The sequence below is a fragment of the Xyrauchen texanus genome, chromosome 46, assembly GCF_025860055.1.
Source record: "Xyrauchen texanus isolate HMW12.3.18 chromosome 46, RBS_HiC_50CHRs, whole genome shotgun sequence".
Classification (NCBI taxonomy): Eukaryota; Metazoa; Chordata; class Actinopteri; order Cypriniformes; family Catostomidae; genus Xyrauchen; species Xyrauchen texanus.
In genome coordinates, this window is record NC_068321.1 from 18,448,701 (window position 1) to 18,471,190 (window position 22,490).

Sequence of the window (22,490 nt, forward strand, 5' to 3'; positions counted from 1 at the left end):
TTATTAAACCAAACCGTAATCTCACAGTAAAAAGCATATTCATTATTCAGAATAATGTACAACAGTTTTACTGTACAAACTCCTATATGAATGTCCATATCTATATAAGCAGTACATAATGCCTAAAACGTCATTATGCTACTGAGATATAGAAGAACTCCGCAAGTTGCCAGGAGCTTGTCCGTCACCTGCCTCGCATCTCCAGCATCACAGCGCTTCAGGTGTTGGCTCTGTCAAACAGTAGCTACAAACTTCGGAGTTCCCTATCCTTAGCTTTCAACACACCTAAAGTCAATACACCTACCTGGAGCATTACAGCTGGTAATGGGCACAAAAATGGGTGAATATGGAGAGATAACAATGATGCGTACCTTACAGCATCCAGCACACTTTCCCCCCTTCTCTGGCTTTTTATCCTTTGTCCAAAGGAATCCAAATCTCCGCAGAATCGCTCTGGTTTGTCGAGTAGTCCAAACAGAGATGGGAGTGACCCTTTAGCACTTCTTGGGGGGATACACGGAGTATTCCGCATATGTGGAAAGTGTTAAATGCGCAACATCGACCCGCGCGCGCAGCACACGCCAAGGGGAGGCGGGAAATATTTGCGCTGGAATCAGGGGCTCTCTTGATCAGCAGTGCATCCAGTACTAGAGGGGTTTACTTCTGCAGGCGGAGCCACAGTCTCCTTAACATACTTGCATCTGGGACAAAAACGTTGGAATTGAGTGTTTTGCAACATATATGAGGGTAAAAACACTTTAATGATACGTTAATTACAAAATTTTGATTTAATGTTATTTTAGCACGTTTCAGCGTGTGAATGAACATACTTGTTACATGTAGCTAATTTTTCCCTCATTACAAAAGTTTCACCTAAAGACATGAATTGTAATTGTAATTTTGAATTATATGTAGGATTTCATGACCACTCATATTAAAATGAAGACTCCAGTCATATCAGTAACCTTATAAAAGCTGTTTTATTCTACATGGAAAGGGTTGCACATGGGGGCTGCCATGTTAGCATCACATGACCAGCCAAATAATAATTGCTTAATCTGTGTAACCGTCCTGTTATTTGACACTTCACTCACTGATTAAAGTAATCATGGCTGACTATGAATACTAAATTTTACAATGGCATCTGAAACTGAAAACTATTGATTTTTAAGGATGCTGCATCCAAGCCACTAGGTGTCAGTGTAAGTCCAAGATGAAGCAAAGTCAAAAGTTACAGAGTGCATCTATAAAAATAGATAGATGAAAGTATTACATGATGTTTTTGAAACTGCAACAATTCCTAAGTGCATTAAAATCTTATGTTTACACACTTATTTTGCATAATTCCTTTAATTCTTAGTCTGATAAACTTGCCAGTATAGATAGATAGACAGACAGACAGACAGACAGACAGACAGACAGACAGACAGACAGATAGATAGATAGATAGATAGATAGATAGATAGATAGATAGATAGATAGATAGATAGATAGATAGATAGAATTAATTAAGTACTCACAGTTAATCAATGTTTTATCCAAAGTTTCAATCTATAGTTACGGTTATGCAGTGAGCTACTGAGCACCATGTCCGAACCTGAGCCAAACTGTAGAAGATTGCATTGTTCTGCACTAATCATGAACCTGCTACATTGTATGCGAAAGAAAGGAGCAGTGAAATAGGATTTTAATAAGCATGAATAGGTTTCAATAAGGATCTGAGCCTACCGGCTTTTCTCTTTCATTCCCTCTCTCTCTGTATCCATCGAACTTCTCTCTCTCTATCTCTCTATTTATCTCTCTCTCTTTTGTTGTCTAGATGCATTAATCACTGTAACCTCTCAGATGTCTCCACCTTCATTTGTCTTTGATTTCTCTGTCAGTCAGAATTGGGGCAGCAGTCTGCAGTAATAAGTCTGGCTTCTTTAACCCTCTCCTACTGTATACCCTTTACAACCCACATCGTCCAAGATTCACAAAAATTGGGTCTCTGGTATAATTGGAACCCAAGGTGAGTGAAGCACTATCCAGCACATACTGTATAGATGGTGACAAATGCTTGGAAACCGTTGATGGAAACAAATGTATTTTAAAACCTCCAGCAAACATTCCTGAAGGATCAGTTGAAAAGTGTGCCATTCCATAAATCAATGTTAAATCCTCTTAAGCAGGCAGTGTTTCAAACACTTAAGTAGATTCTACTTTGAGTTCATTTAGGAAAATCTCTTTCTAAAAGCAGTTTAAAAATTAATGAATAATATGCAACAGAATAGTTCTTGATAGAATAAAGGATTGTATTTCCAAAATTCTAAAAAGAAAAGTTCCCTTTTTAAAATCTATGAATCAATTATAGCAGCAACTGCAATAGTATTCTTTCCCTCAGATATTTTGCTCTAGATTGGTGGGTTTCAGCTGTAAGACACAGTGTACTATTCTGTTGCTCTGCCAGAGAGTATCAGCTGTGCCTCTGGCCTACATTTAACTGACCTGTTTTCTTATCGTCATCATATATTTAGGGCTATTGATGATCACAACGAAAACCCTCAGAGGGGAGGATCAAGTCTATGCTATCACTAGACAAAACAGCCATTTTGGTTCAGAGACCCATGGGCGATCAAATTACATTATAAGGTATATTAAGCAATGGAAGCAGCTCTGAAGCAAGTAATTTTACATTAATTCTACATTAAGTTAGAATGATTTCAAGGGTGTTTTTTCATGTCACAGCAGCAGTCTGCCATCCTGTGGCATTTGTGAAGAATAATTTATAAACCTGAAAGGTGTGTTTCTGCCTAAAGAAAAGTATTTCTATGTGAGCATTGCAAAAACAAAAACTTTCTTGATCAGTATTACCTTGTTGTCCAATAAAAGTATCTACTGTGAACATACTTAAAAACAAGATAATTTCACATGAGAAACAAAATATTAAGATAGTAAGACTTTAAGGCATTTGCGGCAAGACATTGATTATCACAAATAGATTCGTCTGTCTGAATAGGGACAATTTTTGGAGGGTTTAAAGGCAGAAATGTGAAGCTTATAATTTAATAAAAGCACTTACATGAATTCTCCTGTTACAACTGTAGGTTACCAACCTATGAGGGTTTCATATCAACGAAGATGTAAAATTGAATATAACTTTACATAGAAAAGGTCAGTAAGCGATTTTATCACAACAAAATCATGTTAACATTTATATTGTGGCTATACCTTTGAAATAGTGAGAATTTTAATGTTTATGGATTGGCCCCATTCACTTCCATTGTAAGTGCCTCACTGGAACCCAGATATTTTCTTTTCCTTTTTTTTCTGTCGATTGAGCTTAACATGAATTGTACCCGGAACATTCCTTTAAGTAAAATTATCTTGTTTTAAAATGATTCAGCTTCAACAACCCATTTAATTTAAGATAAATTCTTTGACATTCTACACTATTTTGCTTCTATAGTAAATGTTCTTATTTGAAAGATGTTTTTGAAACATGCTTACATATTCAAAGTGAAATTTGTTGAAAAAAATGAAAATGTATTTATTTAACAATTTATTCTGGGTGTAACGTGACTCTTTGTACAGAGGAACTTGAAACAAACATGAAACAAGACATCTGCAGTACAAACAAAAGACATGGTGCAAAGACGAAGAGCAGAGTCCAGGACAGATTTGAATGAGAGGAGGAGGGATTAAAAGCACTTCCTGTGGACAATGGAGGGTCCGGCCTCCTCGTACTCATCTTTGCTGATCCACATCTGCTGGAAGGTGGAGAGGGAGGCAAGGATGGAGCCACCAATCCAGACAGAGTATTTACGCTCAGGAGGGGCAATCATCTGCAGAGCACAAAGAAATGTATTCAAGTTACCTTGAAGGAGCTATTTTTGCCTAAACTACTATTGAGGTTTGTGAATTAGACTTAAAGGGATAGCTCATCCAAAACCTATGCAAAGAGTACAAATGTTCTAAAATCCAAAATAACTGTACCTTGATCTTCATTGTGCTGGGGGCCAAAGCTGTGATCTCTTTTTGCATCCTGTCACCAATACCAGGGTACATAGTGGTACCACCAGACAGTACGTTGTTGGCATACAAGTCCTTACGAATGTCAATGTCACACTTCATGATGCCGTTGTAAGTGGTCTCATGGATACCTGCAGACTCCATACCTACAATGAACAGAATGATGAATGGGATAATGCTTGCATCATACTGTCATTTTAATACAATATATCTGCAACACAATGCTAATTTCTCCAAAGCACTGATTACATAATTAAAACGATTTCATTAAGGGAATAAAAATGCTGTTAAGACTGTGTTTTATCTGTTCTCTTAGATAAGGAAGTGATTGATGGACAATTCCAAGACTAAAAACTATCTACAACTATAAATAGACCATCAGTCCTGTGGCCATTTGCTGAAACACTCCTAATTAGTTCCTGACAAAAGGTGATCAGTCACATGTCACCTTTCCAAAGAGTGCAGTCCTATGTTGGGGGTATCTCTGAAAAATGTTTCTCAGTCGTTTGAATTTTTCTCTGTAGGAAACTTGACCACTTTGCAATGCCCATGAAAGATGGGGTAATTGTGTTGCCGCACATAGACTGATGTGCAAATGATTGAGAATTATTAATAACATGAATTTTTCATCAATGGGACCCAAAGCTTGGCAATGGCTCAAAAGGGAAAGTGTATTTTGAGTGTGGGCTCAGTGGTTCTCTGGAATTGCTAGAAACGTAATGAATAATTAGTTAAAAAAGATATGACATTATGTAGGAATATTCAAAGCTTATCTATCATTGAAAAGAACCCCTAATAAAACAAAATCCTATAGGAATGTGAACAGGATTCCTATTGGAATGACCAATTAAAGGGGTCATGATATGAGGAATACAAATTGCCTTTATCTTTTTACATGTAAGAAGTCATTATACTATAAAAACATACTTTAAGTTTCAGAACTCAAAACTTTCTCCTTAATACAAAAAGATTATTTATTTAAACCAAGTAGCAAAATGGGCTTGTTTGTATTTTCCCTACTTTGTGACGCCACACAGATGAATACATCAGTACATAACTGACTCTACAGCAAGACATCAATGCCTAAATTTACATCATTGACCACCCACTGGTGCTCAGTCAGAAAGGTGAAGAGTAGAGTGGAAGACAGGCCTACCATGATACACCAAAGCGGACTTAACAGCCAATCATAACAGTGGACATTTATATTGAAGTTTTAATGAGACGCAGTTGCCTAAACCAAGTGTTTCAGATAGAGGGACAGATACAGGGTGAATAACTATCATATATTACTAAATTATTCTGTTTTGGTGCAAACTTTACTAAAAATTGTGTGGACTTTTTTTTTTTTTTTTTTTAAGTGGATTGGCATGACCCCTTTAAGATTCTAATGGTTAAAATAAAATTCCCATTAAAAAAAATAATTATAATTCTGTTGTTGTCTAAAAATCTTCGTTTGTGTTTAGCAGAAGAAAGAAAGTCAAACACATCTGGAATGGCCAAGGTGGTCGTTGGCTGGTTTTACATGGATTTTGAGCACTTTTTAGCTACTAAGGCAGAGAGACCAACTTAAACCAGCTACGACCAGCTTCATCTAGTTTTGTCTGGTTTAAGTTGTTTTTTAGCAGGGCTTTCAGAAGAAAGTCTACAGAAACAGGTCAGAAAGTAGTACAGAGCTGAAGCAATGCATTAATTGTGCACATTCAACTCAACAAATGAGAAACTGACCAATGAAAGAGGGCTGGAAGAGGGTCTCGGGGCAGCGGAACCTCTCGTTACCAATGGTGATGACCTGACCGTCGGGCAACTCGTAGGACTTCTCCAGGGATGAAGAGGAAGCGGCGGTGGCCATTTCATTCTCGAAGTCAAGAGCCACGTAGCATAACTTCTCCTTAATGTCGCGTACAATCTCCCTCTCAGCTGTATCAGCAAATTAGAAATGTATTAATACATGTAAATTATGAAAGAACAGCAGCTGGGTATGATTCGCTTTATTACAAAAGAATCCGCAATTACTAATCATTACTGATAGGTGGTGCTGTTGAGCTAATTAAGAGATTACTACAGTCCGATGGTAAACATTACAACTCTCTAATCTAAAGGTGTTCAGCTTAGTGATGTATGATATACGCATTAATTAACCTTATATGCAGTCTATTGTCAATTAAATTATTATATTCAAACTTTCTGTGCTTTCCGTATTGTGTGTAATTGCTATGAGTTGATGAATGGTGTGAGTTGGGTTACCAGTGGTGACGAATGAGTAGCCTCTCTCAGTCAGGATCTTCATTAGGTAGTCAGTCAAGTCTCTGCCAGCCAAGTCCAGTCTCATGATGGCATGGGGAAGGGCGTAACCCTCATAAACGGGCACATTGTGGGTCACACCATCACCAGCGTCTAGCACAATACCTGCGTGAGTGGGACATGGCATAAAATGTTAAAATAATCAATCACATACAAATTTCACAGTTTACAGCAACTGTAATACTCTGTGTATTATATTTAATTGTTTGCTGTAGGCAACAGACCAGTAGTACGGCCAGAGGCGTACAGGGAGAGCACAGCCTGGATGGCCACATACATTGCAGGTACGTTGAAGGTCTCAAACATGATCTGTGGAAATATCAGATATTTAATAAAGACATTTTGTAGTGCATTCATATTTATATAAGCATAAAATGAGCTCCTGTAGCTGTATGGGTTTGATTATTAGGGAACACACACATAATGTCATGATAAATGTATTCCTCAAATGCAAAGTTGCTTTGGGTAAAAGTGACTTCCCAATACATAAATGTTAATAATGACTCAGGTTAACATGTGCTTATGGTATTTATGTGCTAAACATTTCCATGAATGGTGATTATAAGTCTTAAAGGTGCACTCATCTATTTTTCCTCAATAAAAAAGTTCTACCTCTAAAGAAATTAATTGTATTTTTGAAACATTTGTATGAAAAAAGGACCACTCATGATATATGACAGTAACATTCTAAAAGTTGCTTTGGATGGTTCCCTCATGGGGGCATCCTTGTTTGGATAAAATGACCAGCTGAATACTTCTCACTTAATATCAGTAACTGCCCTGTTATTGGACACTTTCAATCAGGAATTAAATGAATCCTGGCTGACTGTGAACAATGAATTTCTACAATGTCATCGGTAACTGTAAACTATTGCATTTGAATGATGCTGCAACAAGGCCACTAGGTGTCAGTGTCAAAGTCCAAGAAGATATATACAAAAAATGACTGAGTGCACCTTTAAGTTAGCTGAAGTCTGTAAATTAGCATCAATGCAATGAAATTTAAAAGAGGTTACCTGGGTCATCTTCTCCCTGTTGGCCTTGGGGTTAAGAGGTGCTTCAGTGAGGAGGACGGGGTGTTCCTCTGGGGCCACACGGAGCTCATTGTAGAAGGTGTGGTGCCAGATCTGAGTGCACAGTATCACAAGTCATCAATTATAGGTACAGACATACAATATACTGTAAGTTAAAGGATTTGTTCACCCAAAAATTAAACTGCTCTCATCATTTACTAACCTTCATGCCATGCCAGATGTGTATGACATTTTTCTTCTACAGAACACAAACAAAGATTTTCTCAACTCTGTTGGTCCATACAATACAACTGAATGGTGACCAGATTTTGAAGCTTCACAAATCAAATAAAGGCCACATAAAAGTAACCCATTAGACTCTAGGGGTGGATGAGAAACTGAACAATATTTTAGGCCTTTTTTTACTATAAATCTCCATTTTCACTTTCAAATTCTTTGACAGTGGAGATTTATGAAAAAAAAAATGGACTAAAATATTGATCTGTTTCTCACCCACACCTGTCATATCTCCTTTGAAGGTATGTATAAAACCACTGGAGTCTAATGGATTATTTTATGCAGCCTTTATGTGATTTTTGGAGCTTCAAAGGTCTGGTCACCATTCAGTTGCATTGTAAGGACCAACAGAGCTGAGAAATTGTTTTAAAAGTCTTTGTTTGTGTTCTGCATTCACATCTGGGATGGCATGAGGGTGAGTAAATGATGAGAGAATTGTAATTTTTGGGAGAACTATCCCTTTAAAGTTTGTTGTTACTCTTAAAATTGCATATGGTTCAATGGTCTACCTTCTCCATATCATCCCAGTTGGTGATGATGCCATGCTCAATAGGGTATTTTAGGGTGAGGATGCCTCTCTTGCTCTGGGCCTCGTCTCCTACATAGCTGTCTTTCTGACCCATACCGACCATGACACCCTGTTGAAAGAGAAAATGAAGCATAGTAGCTGGTCAATCACAATGAAGGTGAATGTTACCATACAGTGAAAGTGAAAGGTGACTAAGATTGCCACTCTGTCTAACATCTCCATGAGGGTGAGTAAATTATGACAGAATTACAATTTTGGGCAGAACTATCCCTATAAGTAGATTTTTCTGATTTATAATCTTCTCTTTCCAGTAAATAATTGATTGAAGTTGCATTTGCAGCCCAAAGATATTTTCAAATCAAGCTTATGTCTGCTGTAACAAAAGCAAAGTACTTGCTTGTAGAGTGTTGTTTTCACAGGTCAAATGTTACGTGCTAGCCTAAGTACTGACTTAAGAAGTGCTTTACTGTGGCCAGTGAGTGGATAAGCCATATACGAACAAGCCACAGATGGTGTGAATAAAGGTCGCTGTCTCACCTGATGACGGGGTCGGCCCACAATGGAAGGAAACACAGCCCTGGGAGCGTCATCACCGGCAAAGCCGGCTTTCACTAGACCTGAGCCATTGTCGCACACCAGAGCGGTGGTCTCTTCCTCATCACACATGTTTGCTTAGACAGCTGCTGTTGTTTTTTTGTGTTTTTTTTTTATAAACACAAATAGCATACAAACACACATGTACACATAAAGAACGAAAACATGATACTTCCATCAAAAACCAGAAGCAATTTCTCATGCTCATTAAAATACTTATTTCTTTGATTGTTGATTTCATGTAGCACTCATAAAACCCAAACTAAACCTTTAATGATTAATCTGTGCTCATAAGAGCTTTTCTTACAAGTTCAGTTATGTTGTCCTACCCTCCCTATGAAGCAGACTTGTGCTAATGTGCTATAAATAATACATATTGCTCATTATTATTGTTTGATACAGTATCCCTCGTCTTGAGTCTGACACAAAAATTGCTTTAGATGTATTTCAGACTGTAAAATACTTAAGAGTGCAGCTACACCATAGCTTTTCTTTCTGAAATTGTCACATTACACTTGAGTATACTGTATGTACTATTAATGCGAAGACCAGGTACACCTAATAATCAGAGCTACCAATGCCAACCTGTATGCCAACCTGAATTACACCAGTAATGGAAAAACTAACTGTAAATTTAATCAAATGAGCTATGCAGCTGTAAAATGAGCTGTTAGCTTACAAGGCCCCAGATTCGTGGGGTCATGTCCCGATCCCATTCCCCCTCGTTCAGCCCTAGTTTACTGTTTCTACTCTACTTTCTGTTAGTAAAGCAAAATATACTAAACTACATCCAAGCTTGGCTCTATTGTGCGTAGTAGTCAAATTGAACCATTATAGATCCATTGTATTAGACTCACCCAGGAGAGCTTGCACAAGAGGCCTGGAAAACTTGCTCCCTCAAGAGCGGTTGAAATGTAGAGAGTGAGCAATCACTTCACCTGCTTCCTATATTTATATTCGTCCCACCAGGAGACGTATCACCACGGCTTCAGAACCTCAAGCCTTTTTAGGAGACATTACATCCCTGCATCACACCAAGGTGGGCCGTCCCATGTGAAGATGGGGTGTTGGAACAGGCCTCACAATGGAGCAGATGCATTTAATATTAGAAGATAATTTATGGCTCTCGAGGACAGTGAAGACTATTGTTGGAAAGAGAGGTGGCCGGATCACTTGCAGAGAATGGCATCCCATTGTCCGCTATAAATAAGATGCAGTGCATTGGTCATAATGGACAAATGACCATTCGTCTGTTGTCTGGTATCCATCGCTTGTGAGGAACTTCTAGCTGGCCTTCAAAGGAAATTCACATTGCCACCACATATGGGTGTGAATGGTACACCAGTAACCTAAGTCTACCAAATGAGGAATGGTTAGCAGTGTGTCTCCCTAAAAGAAAACCAGGCCCTAAAGGAAACTCACAATGTGGGACACTTTGTAACATTTGTAATGCTGTTTTCTGAGTGGTCTCATAAGAGGTCATAGCAATAACAAAATTACTGGCTCGCTTGTATTGGTGTCTACACTCAAAAGTTAACTTAAAGTTTACAGTTGGCTGTTCACATTTTTGTGTCCACACTGAGATAATCCAAAATCTCACTCTTTTGACTCTCCAGTGGCCTGAAGTTTGGCCATGTGCCAATTGGAGGTCACCCAGTTACGCACAGTAGTGGCAGCCTGCCACCTGGCCTTACATTCTGATATTGACACACTGACAGATCCACAAGCATTGACTGTAGATGGTAAAGAGACACCCACACACATGATCTCATACATTTTAACTTATCTCTGATACAAATATCTCTGATCTTAAAGGAATATTCCAGGTTAAACCTAAGTTAAGCTCAATCGATACCCTGACAGAAGTCGTTTAAAAAATAAGACATCTATAATGGAGGTCTATGGGGTAAACACAGCACAACGGTTTCCCCATTGACTTCCATTGTAACTGCACAACTGTAAGTGTGATTTTTGTTTGTTTTACATTCCATAGAGCAGTGATTCCCAAACGGGTGTATGTATGCAGGTTCCAGGATTAACACAATTTCAAAAAAAATCATATTTATTATTGATAAAATGGAATTTGTGAAATTAAATAATTTATATTTCGTAATGTATCAAGTTAGAAGGCCTCCTGTATAAACAAGAGCATTAGCTAAGATACTATTTCTTTCATATGTAAAAAAGGACATTCTATCTTAAATATATTTGAAATGTAATTGATTTTTATCATTGCTAATATTCCAAATGAATAATAATGTTAAATGATATAGTCTTGTTTTGTGTTGATGAAGGGGTATTCCAGCCTTACTGATGATGCTGTATGGGTACAGTAGTTACGACAGAAAAGGTTGGGAAACACTGATTGACCGATGATCATTTAAATGCAAAGTTCAAATAAGAGGAGGTAAATTGGTTACTTTTGGAACAATGTGAGGATAAGTAAATGAGGACATCATTTTTATTTGTGAGTGAACTGTCCCTTTAAGTCTACTAAGCTTTGAAGAGCAACTTTTGGTGAACTCTATTCCATAGTACACATTGTGTGGCATTTAGAATGGAGGATCTGCATCTATGTATAGTAAGGAGGAATTTCAGCTATGAGAATAAGACAAATGCAATGGCAACAGAACAGCAGAGGTCTGGTCACGTGATTCAGTAGCAACACAAGTCTTTGAATATGGACACCCCATAAAACTATGTTTGTTTTTATTCACTAGAGAGACCCTGGCATGAACTTGCTTCTTTGTGTGTGTGTGTGTGTGTGTGTGTGTGTGTGTGTGCATGTTCATCCTACATTGTAGGGAGATCATTGTGAGACCTACAAGCGAAATTGTTTTTTTTTTTTATGTAAAATGCAAAAAGGTTTCTGTGAGGATTATGTTTAGGGGTAGGGTTAGGGGATAGAAATATTTTTTTTAGATCTGTATAAAATCCATAAAATGCATGGAAGTCTATGGAGAGCCCCCACAATTATGTAAAAACAGTGTGTGTGTGTGTGTCACTGTTGCTAGGAGGTTGAAACTCTGATTTGATGACTGTATGATAGGGCAATGTGACAGCTCTAAAGTAAAGTGTCAATCAGTTGGGAACACATGCAATTCTATCAGTTGAAGAAAACTTTTTTTACAGTGGAAAATGTCAAGCAATCCAGCAGCAAGTACTAGATATCCAGTTGCAATAAGTTGGACTAAGGGTAGTCTCAAGTAGCCAGACCTTATCATGCTTTACTTTGCTATGTGCCTCAAGCTAAACCCTGAATATCGTTAAAAGATTTGATGTCACTAACCTGGCAAACTTGGACAAATCTGGTGATTATTTCATCCTTAAAAGCACTCATTGTATCAACGTTGAACCTTATGAACACAACCCTGTTTCTAGGCAGACTGATGAAAAGTCCTGTGTGCTTTTACTCATGGAAGTTCAATCAAATGAGCCAGTGAGATTTGCACTGAATGGTTCGAGAAAGTGTTTTTCCAATTTTGAGTGCAAGGTGAATCAGACGGTTAGAGCACATACTATTGGCGGTACGTGAGTGTGCCGTCTGAGGCTGAGACTAGATTAAGGGAGAGAGCAGCATAAGGGTCAAAGTTTATATATACAGGGGTAAGATATGCTATGATAAGAATAACATGCTATTTTTAGCATTGCTGCAGTATATCGTATATACTCAAGGGCACAATGTTGGTGGCTGTGGGGTCAAACCAGCAACCTTCTGCTGACCAGTTCTGTGCTTTAGCCCACCACACCATGTTCTCAGAGTAGTACAAAAAAATTGTTGTAAAGCAAGTTTCATTTTTATTTTTTTGTAAACAAAGTGTCAACAGGAATGCATATTTTAAAAATTTTATTCCGCGCTCATCGGAACCAAAACCCATTTCTTTGAGGCTGCTTGAGCAACGTGCTAGCAATACAGGAAAACGTAAACACATTTGATTTGCTGCAAAGATGTCTGATGGGAGATGGCGCTTGTCATAATCTCAGGGTCAATTCAATAGCAAAATTTTGTGATCATGTTGGACAACAATGCAGCATTCTAAACATTTATTTTGCACAATGTGTTCTGTTTAACATTTTGTTTTATATAGTTGACAGTATACAGCATATAGAGTATATGTACAGTATTTACTAATTGCTAAATTTGGTTGTTGCTCGTTTGCAGTATTCTGAATGTTTTTGTGTGTTAAATATTGTAACAGTGTATATAAATCTCCATGACTCTGCACACCGTTTAGCAACTTCTTAGTAAGTGGGAGAACAATGTCAGAGAGAATTTTAATGTGCTTGTTATGGAGGGCCAGAAAGTCACATGAATTTTGAATACATTTTATTTCATCCTTCAAGAAAAACGGATATATGAAAAAAGATACAACCAACTATATTACTTTTATTTGGTTGTCTCTACATTGGTTTCATGGATTTAGATTACTGAAGTGAAAACTGGTAAATAGGTCAAACCACAGCAAGACCATGTTGTGATCCCAGTGCGGTGTGAGAAACCAGTCAGGAGGGGGTGGTTCTTTTGCATAAGTTCATCTTTAGCTCATTATGTAAAATCTTTAGCTAAGGATTCTAAGCCCACAGCATAAATATGCAGAACTACATGAATCAATCACAGGTCAAATGTTGATGTCAATTAAAAAGGATTATATAAATGCAATTTTCATTTGCACAGAATGGAAGTGTTTTGAGTACAGCAGTCAATTAAAGTGTATTTGATATAATTAGCATTTCTATTTTCAGATATAACTCACAAATGAGAAGACCCAATAATATGCAAGGCAAGAATTCAACAATAAACTTGGTAATGATTTATAAGGTTGTATTTGTTAATATTATTTAAATGGATAGTTCACCAAAAAATGCAAATTCTCTCATCATTTACTTACCCTCATGACTTCCCAGATGTGTATGACTCTCTTTCTTCTGCAGAACACAAACATAATTCTAAAAATCTTCATTTGTGTTCAGCAGAAGAAAGTAAGTCATACATCTGGGATGGCATGAGGGTGAGTAAATGATTAGAGAATTTTTATTTTTGGGTGAACTATCTCTTTAACTAGTTAACATGAACTAATAATGAACAATAGTTTTACAGCATTTATTAATGGTGGTTAATGTTTAACACCAGATATATTGATACACCTTCCAAATGCAAAGATATATATACATTTGCGTTAGTTAATGAATTATGAACTATCAATTGTATTTTCATAAATAAACATTAACCCTGACTAACTTTTTTTTAATTGTTAGTCTATTATACCCAATGCATTAACTAATGTTAACAAATAGAACCATATTGTAAAGTGTTACCGTAAACTCAATACTTAAAATAACTTAAAATAATTTGCAGATTAACAAATTTATTGGTTTAATTTTATTTTGTGTATTAATTTATTTTGATTTAGCTGTTATATTCTGTTAGTTTAATTCTATCTGTTTAATTAGACTAGTTTAATAGAATAATCAAAAATTATAAACAAACATATACGCATACTCTGTTGTTTTGGTCCCGGTAAAAAAGGGTCACTTTAGGAAACACGTTACAGGATTTGTGAGCCTGTGCCTCCAGTAAGGATAGTAACCAGTAAGGCTAGTAACATTCCAATAATCCATTACCAAAATAAAATAAAAAAAAATATGTAATTCACACACTAACATATACTTAATAAGTATGAGGAAAACATTATTGTCTGGGACTACTTAACTGTGTCCTGGCCAAAGAAAATTGATACATAGTCAGTCTAATGGCCCCTAGTGTATTGTCAATCAAGTAATCCTACAAGATGCTAATCCATAGCGCTGGTTACTCCCTGCATGTTAAGTGTGTTAACTGTAAATTACAAAGATATCATGTTAGGGGAAAAAATTCAATTGAAAAATGAATTTGAGGAATACAACATGTTGACTTTCACATAAGGTCCCTAAAAGGCCGTACCTGTATGATTTACAGGGGTTAATTGCAGTTCAGCCAGGGGATGAGCTCCATTTAGGCTTAAGCGTGAAAAAAATACCATGGTTTGGATTATGTCACTGTTAAGAATAGTTTACTGCTAAGCACCATCTGTGAACACTGTGTGCATACGGGGAGGCACCACACTGGCGTAAAACTGTCTTCAAATTCATGTCACTAAATCATAGAAAAATAAGGGTTATTATTTTTACATAAAAGATAGCCTGCATATAAAAGCATATCTTTATTTGTCACATGTCCTGCAATCTCGGCATATGTGGACTCATACAGACATGAATTATGTACAGACTTCTATTCAACTCAAGGCTGTTTCCTGCAGAAATTGTTTGATTATGGCTCTTATTTCCTTCTGCCACTCCAACAGTTACTGGTATTTATAATCCAAGCTCTTTGTGTTCAGAATCTGTCGTCTTGCAAATATTGGCTGGCAATAAATGGAAAGCTCAGCCTAATTAATTGTTAAATTAAAATTAATTGGAAAATTTTCAAATTAATTTAAATACATAATATTAAAATTCACGGTTACACTTTATTTCCAGGATCAGAAATTACAGTGTAGTTAATGACTAATAAATGGACTTGTAAGGGACTAGATACGGACTTGTTTAGAATTATAAGGCATTTATTAAGCATTTGTTCGCTGATTTCTTAGCCTTGCCTAATAGCCTCTTTACGTGTATTTTTTAATAACAATGAACTTATGAACTAAATACAAAATATACCACTAGTAAGGTTCTCGTTACACTGTGTGAATATGCATCTGTGTATAAAAATAAATATAGAAGGCAGAGACTTTTGTTGCTTAGTGTAAATAGAAACAAAACACATCTTCTTTGCACTAATTGCAAATAGTGTTATATGCCATTTGCTCTCCTAACTAAATACTACTATACAGGACTGTCACTGCAGCATGTATATTGTGTTTATTTAGAGTCCCACAGACACCCTGCACCAACCTCTAATGCTAAACCTAACCCTAACCTTCCCTACTTTGTTGAAATATATGCATTCTACATGTATTTTATAAGCCGCACATTCACACAGAGTACTGAGAACCTTTTAAAGGATGCCTTATGCGTCATATTAGTAATTGATGTGTTTTGTTTTTAGCTAAAAAATGTATCATTATGACAAAAGCAAATATAAAGGGGTTATAAAGCAATAATAAGAAATCAGCCAATAAAGGCTTGATAAATATTTGATAGTACCAAACAAGTCCATAACTAATCAATTACAAGTGTAATTTTTAGTCATGAATTACTGTCTAATTTCTGATCCCTAAAATAAAGTTTTACCAAATTAACTATTAAAGTTTTAATATCATCATGTGGTTTTAAAGGAATGTGGCCTTAAAAAAATGGCAAATAAATTATGTGCCTATGTTTTGTGAAGTCTGTGAGATAAAAAAAAATAAAAGAAAGAAAAGAAAAAAACATAACTGAATTACTTTAAATTTAAAGACAGAACACTGTTAAAAAAAGCCACAGAAACACAGTATTTACACTCTTCGGGAAATCCACCTACTAACGGCTTACTTAGTAAGGCTTTTGACTTACTTGTCTATGCACATTAAACTGGCATATAAGAAAGTCTTTTAACATAAACAAAAAGCAGCTTTAAAGGAATTTTTGGGTTTCTACAAAGTCAAGCACAATAAACAGCATTTGTGGCATAATGTTGATTAACACCAAAAATTTATTTTGACTTTTCTTTAAAAAAGCAAAAATCTGGGTTACAGTGAGGCACTTACAATGGAAGTGAATGGGGCCAATCCATAAGCTTTAAAATACTCACTGTTTCAAAAGTATAGCCACAAGATTTAAACAATTTGCATGTTAACATGATTTAAGTGTGATAAAATCACTTACTAACCATTTGTGTGTAAAGTTATAACCAATTTCACAAATGAGTTGCCATGACAACACTATTCTGTAAACCCAGTAATTCTACAAAAACAATGATTTAAATAACTTTTCACCTCAAATAATACATAAGTTTCAACAGAAGAATTAATGCAAATGCTCTTATAAAAAATTACATTAATTCTTCACATTTCTGCCTTCAAACCCTCACAAATTGGCACCATTCACTTCCATTGTGAATACCTCATTAGTACCTAGACCTTTTTTTTTTTAATAAAAGGAGAGACAGGGGGCCTGGGTTCAGCAAGTAAAGACAGTGACCACACCTGGAGTCACAAGTTCAAATCCAGGGTGTGCTGAGTGACTCCAGTCAGGCTTCCTAAGCAACCAATTGGCTCAGTTGCTAGGGAGGGTAGAGTCACATGGGGTAACCTCCTCGTGGTCGCTATTATGTGGTTCTCGCTCTCGATGGGGTGTGTGGTGAGTTGTGCATGGATCGCCCATTTTCTTCCCATCTGAGACCGTCAATCTGCGCATCTTATCATGTGGCTCATTGAGCACATTACCGCGGAGACCTAGCGCGTGTGGAGGCTCACACTATTCTCGGCAGTAATGTGCTCAATGAGCCACATTTTAAGATGCGCAGATTGACGGTCTCAGACGCAGAGGCAACTGAGATTCAATCTCCGCCACCAGGATTGAGATGAGGACTTAGAGCACATTGGGAATTGGGAATTCCAATTTGGGGAGAAAATGGGAGAAAAGAAAAGGAGGGAGAAGTCGAAATAAATGTTAATTACATTACAATAACATGCTAAAAAAGGCTACAAATGCTGTTGATTGTGCCTAACTTGTATTGAATCCTAAATATTTCTTTAAGAGTATGCTTTTTGCTCTTACAAAAAATAAAAATAGTTTCAAATTTAATTTTATACACTTAAGATTAATTGTGCAACAATATGGAGGAATCTTTCAGAGGCAGCCAAAAAGAATACAGTAGATGTCACAAAATGTTAATGTGCCACTGCAAGATCCAATGGGTTGGCTGAAATATCATTTTATTATTGCATAATTGTTGAAAATAAAATGAAGTAAAAATTGAAACTGATTGAATAGTTATAGGCCCATCTTTGAACACACATTTCAACATAAGTTTTGATTATGTCACATAGTGAGAACATAATGCCACTTATTTATTCCTCAGACCAAATCCTTAATTTTGGCATAATAGTAATAATTATCCATCAGATCCATCTGTCATAAAAATAACTCATCTTCTTAAAGCCAGCCTAAAAAAAAAAAACCTGCTTTAACATAAATTTTTTTTTGTTAAAATTACTGGTTGAGCATCAATGTTCAACGTGATCACTCTGGAGTTAGACACATGCTCCCTCGTGACAGAAGGCAAATATTTTCTGACCTCCACACCAGGTCTCTCCAGTTTGCAGACCCCAGCATTTGGAAGATTTCAAAAGAGCAACGAGATCTTAGATTGAAAATTCATGTTTTTTTCCCCCATTTTTTCCTGAACCAACTACATGCATTGGTGTCCAATGAAAGCAAGTCCATAATCCAGGCATCTTTCTGTGCACCTTCCATGAACTCTGACAGGGATATTTGACCTGTGGAAGAGGAGGTAAGACAGCCTTTAATTAATACTTTCAGACCACCCCTCCCACTATCCTTTTCTCAGATGCTTATTTTAGCAACAGTCTAAGTCAACTTATATTTAGGCTGCTTGCTCACAGTATTGTGAAATTATATAATGGCTACTTTAAAACGTTAAAGGTCGCTGGCTTGATAAATAGCTATTTGATTGGTTAGTTAATGTTCTCCTTTGTGTTGTTTGCTACTATATATATATATATATATATATATATATATATATATATATATATATATATATATATATATATAGAGAGAGCTTAAAAGGCCAAAATACAGAAAGTCTGTTGTTAAAATGGCTAAAACTATCAAATATCCTCATTTCATTTAAAAATTATACACATAGAACAACATAAAGAACCACTTACCATCTTTATTTTCATCCACAAGTTCAAATATTCTGTCACAAATTGCATTGGGTGCCATGTCTATTTCGTTTTTCTTGAGTTTGCAAATGATCTGGAACCAAGAATGACAAGAGAGAACATGTGAGAGATTAAAAAACACATGAGAGGTTAAATATTGTAAGAAAGGAATCTTACCCTTATAATATGCTTGACCTCTTGTCGGTCCAACTTTCCATTTTCATCCCTGTCATAGACTTTAAAAGACCACTTCAATCTGTCCTCCAGTTTTCCTCTCAAAACCAGGTGGATGGCTGCTACAAATTCCATAAAGTCTATTACATTATCCTGCAATTGGACACGAATGATGGAGCTGATGAGCTGATAACATTAGCACATAATTTGCACAGATCATGCATATCAATTGCTTCTTCGCAATCAAGTTTTGAATATTCTCTCGGGTAAATGAGAAACCCTGGCATTAAAAAATAAATAAAAAAAAAGATCTAAAAATGTCTGACCTTCATTACATTTAAAAAAAAAAACATTTTCTAACTCAGAATTTTTGTCTTGTTCTCCATACAATAAGCAAAAAGACATAAGACATTAAGTCTTATTTTATGATAAGTCTAACCAAATTTTTAAGCATAAGGTTTATGCTTAAAATAATAATAATAAGGAAAAAAAAAAACACTATTTGCCAATGAGGTAAGAAAGGTATTACACTATTTGCTAATATTTTCTTGTTTAAAGCATAAAAACAAGACTTAAAATCCAATGTTATTTTGCTTTTTGTCTTCTGTTTGAAAGATTTTTAGATATGTTTACTGGAAAACGAGACAAAAAAGGGTCTATTTTACTTGCGCTTACCCTGTTTGTATCAAATGATTTGAATAATGTTTCCATGTACAACGCCTCATCTTCTGACGTGCTCTGAACTCCAAAGATCTTGCGGAATTCGTGAAGATGTAGGGCTCCACTCGGGCATACATTCATGAACACTGTGTATAGAGGCTGTATGTCTGCAAGTTCCACTTCCTCTTGTTCTTCACTTTGAGTTTGACCCATACTCAAGTCCAGTAGCCACTTTGTCCAATATCGAAAAGTTCAACATTATTTGTCATCTGAAAATGGTCACAATATATGAGCCAAATGTGCCATGTTGCAAACTCCTGGCATTCTTCTCACAAACAAACTGGCCTAATCCTCTTCACTTACAACTTGGAGTATTACCGTAGAATGAATGGACTGGTATTTTTAGGAGGTCTTAATCTCATTTACTCTTTGATCCGTTTAGAATTTTCTCAGTTACAGTTCTAGACCTAATATAACCCAGAATTACCTCTGAGTAGTACAGTAGTACATACAACTGATAGTTGAGCCAGTTGAAAAAAAGGCCTCAAACTTTTTAACTAATACGCCTCATTACAGTGAGGTAAATAAAAAGATGTACAAAATTCATAGTTATTTAAAGCACTGCAGTTATTGTTTGTTTAAAGTCAGTCAGATTTGAAATAAAAAAAATATGAAGATCTGAGCAATCAATACATTTTCTAGACCCAGAATTGGACATTGGAATATTTCATTATTTCCTCACTCTTATGTTGTTCCAAACCCAAATGCAGGTGTTTTCTTCTGTGGAACAGAAAAAAAAAGAAAGATATTTTTGTAGAATCTTCACGCAGCTCTTTCCCCTACAACACCATAAAGCACCATAAAAGTAGGATACGACTCAAATTTCTGTCTGTTTCAAACACAAAGCTATCATACAGCTCCAGAAGATATACTTGAAAATATATTGTTTGTTTATTGTCTTTTTGTCCTTTTTGGAGCTTGACAGGCGTGGTCACTATGAGCTGTGTAAAGATTCTTCAAAAACACTCCCTTTGTGTTCCACAGAAAAATAATAACAGCATACGGGTTTGGAATGGCATGAGAGTGAGTAAAACAATGACAACTTTCATTTCTGTTGAATTTTTCTATGTTCTAAAACTTTGATGTATTGTACTTTTACATAGTTGGTGGATCAAAAGAAGAGAAAATCAAAACGAGCTCTGAAGTCTCTAAATGAATAATTTATTCTTTTAAATGATAGATGAATTATGAAGTCATAGCTGATTAAATGTGAGTGCCAATATACTCAATTACACAAGTGTCACTAAACTTCTTGCATGATTAGTCATGTTAAACTCTGTACCCCTATCACTTTACTCTTACAGATTGCCTTACTGTACAACATATGGCTTGACTGGGCCTTCTAAAGAGCCAAACCACTCTCACCAGTCTTACCTTTCCAGTCTCTCAAGCAGCTATCCTGATAAGACCTTTCAGCTAGGACAGTATATAAATGCACCCTTTAACAGGTTAAGCTCAGTATCCCAGTTCACGGCTGCAGACAAATAGGATAAAAAAATAATAATAATTTGTTTACATATATTGACAACATTATTTAAAGTGTAAATCTGATAAAGGGCATGTGACATGTGACATTACCTTGTGAATAAATTATAAACAAAAACTTTAAAAGGATAGTTCACACAAAAACAAAAACTCTGTTCCAAAACTGTATGACTTTCTTCCATGGAATACAAAAAGAGATGTTAGGTAGAATGTTAGCCTCAGTCACCATTCACTTTCATTGTATTTTCCTTCCAATGAAAGTGAATGGTGACTGAGCCTGTCAGTTCATAACATTCTGGATAACATCTCCATTTCTGCTGCATGAAAGAAAGAAAGTCATGCAGGTTTGAAACAATATCGTAGTGAGTATATAATGACAATTTTTCATTTTTTCCCTTTCCACAGTGCTGATTCTTGTTTTAACAGCCCATGAACTGTGACCTAGATGCAGAATCACATCAATTTCACTTCCAGCTAATAAAACCAAAATCCACCCCAGTTTCACCTCTAGTCCTCTTTTGATGAGGTTATTCATTATTCAGCAGCATGTAAGAGATAGTTTGTCAGGACTGCCACTGGAAACATTAAAGGTCTCTCACCTTCTCTAAGCTGTCATTACTGCCATTGTAATCCTACGTTTGTAGGTCACCACAGTCCCACAGATTCACAAAATATATGTATATGGTCAAAATGTGTAATTTTACTCAAATTTACCATGTTAATCATAGTTTCTAACAAAATGTCATGATAGTTGATAAAGTGTGGTAATGGTTTACTGTTGTAAACTCTGGTGATGTGACAGACACTGCTGTCATAAAAATTCAATAAGAAATTAAAACAAGAGAAAGCTTTTTACATTGTTTATAGCATATTATTAATTTATTATAATTCTCTTGCTGAAAAAATCTTAATGTTGTTAAAGGGATATTTCAGTGTATCAAAAACACACACACGCCAGAATTATGTTTGAAATGTGCTGAGTCTAAACAATGTCTCAAATCCAAAAAAGAGATCTCTTGTTTTTTGATTAAAGGGATACTTCACCCAAAACTGAAAATGCTCTCATCATTCACTCACCCTCATGTCATCCCACATGTTTATGACTTCTAGAAGAATATCTCAGCTCTATAGGTCCATACAATGCAAGTGAATGGTGATCAGACCTTTCAAGCTCCAAAACTCACATAAGGGAGTCATAAAATTAATCTATACGACTCCAATTGTTGAATTTATATCTTCAGAACCAATATGATACTGTAGGTGTGGGTGAGAAACAGATCAATATGTCAGTCCTTTTTTACTATAAATCTCCACTTTAAGTGAAAGTGGGGATTAATAGTAAAAAAAAAAAAAAAAAAAAAAGATAAATTATTGAGCTGTTTCTCAATCAAATAGATTGCATCACTTCAGAAAACATTCACTAATGCAAATGGATTTTTGGAGCTTCAAAGGTCAGGTCACCATTCACTTGCATTGTATGGACCTACAGAGCTG

At 36.0% G+C, this 22,490-nt stretch overlaps 2 protein-coding genes across 3 annotated transcripts; both read right to left on the bottom strand.

The window, feature by feature from the left end:
* Nucleotides 1-3,517: 3,517 nt before the first annotated feature.
* On the bottom strand, nucleotides 3,518-9,751 carry acte1 (actin, epsilon 1). Of its 2 annotated transcripts, none has more exons than XM_052119364.1 (9): nucleotides 9,606-9,751; nucleotides 8,692-8,837; nucleotides 8,135-8,263; nucleotides 7,332-7,442; nucleotides 6,540-6,624; nucleotides 6,259-6,420; nucleotides 5,740-5,931; nucleotides 3,976-4,157; nucleotides 3,518-3,824 (listed from the first exon to the last, which is right to left on the bottom strand). In XM_052119364.1, the coding sequence occupies exons 2-9, from the start codon at nucleotides 8,818-8,820 to the stop codon at nucleotides 3,681-3,683; spliced, it is 1,134 nt and encodes a 377-aa protein (XP_051975324.1). In that variant the 5' UTR covers nucleotides 8,821-8,837; nucleotides 9,606-9,751; the 3' UTR covers nucleotides 3,518-3,680. The 2 variants fall into 2 exon arrangements, with proteins under 2 accessions (XP_051975324.1, XP_051975325.1); XM_052119365.1 differs by having other exon boundaries at nucleotides 8,692-8,834; nucleotides 9,606-9,743.
* An 8,336-nt stretch (nucleotides 9,752-18,087) lies between these two features.
* Nucleotides 18,088-19,664, bottom strand: LOC127638590 (guanylyl cyclase-activating protein 2-like). The gene is made up of 4 exons (XM_052120168.1): nucleotides 19,467-19,664; nucleotides 18,795-18,944; nucleotides 18,621-18,711; nucleotides 18,088-18,209 (listed from the first exon to the last, which is right to left on the bottom strand). The coding sequence occupies exons 1-4, from the start codon at nucleotides 19,662-19,664 to the stop codon at nucleotides 18,088-18,090; spliced, it is 561 nt and encodes a 186-aa protein (XP_051976128.1).
* Nucleotides 19,665-22,490: the final 2,826 nt, after the last annotated feature.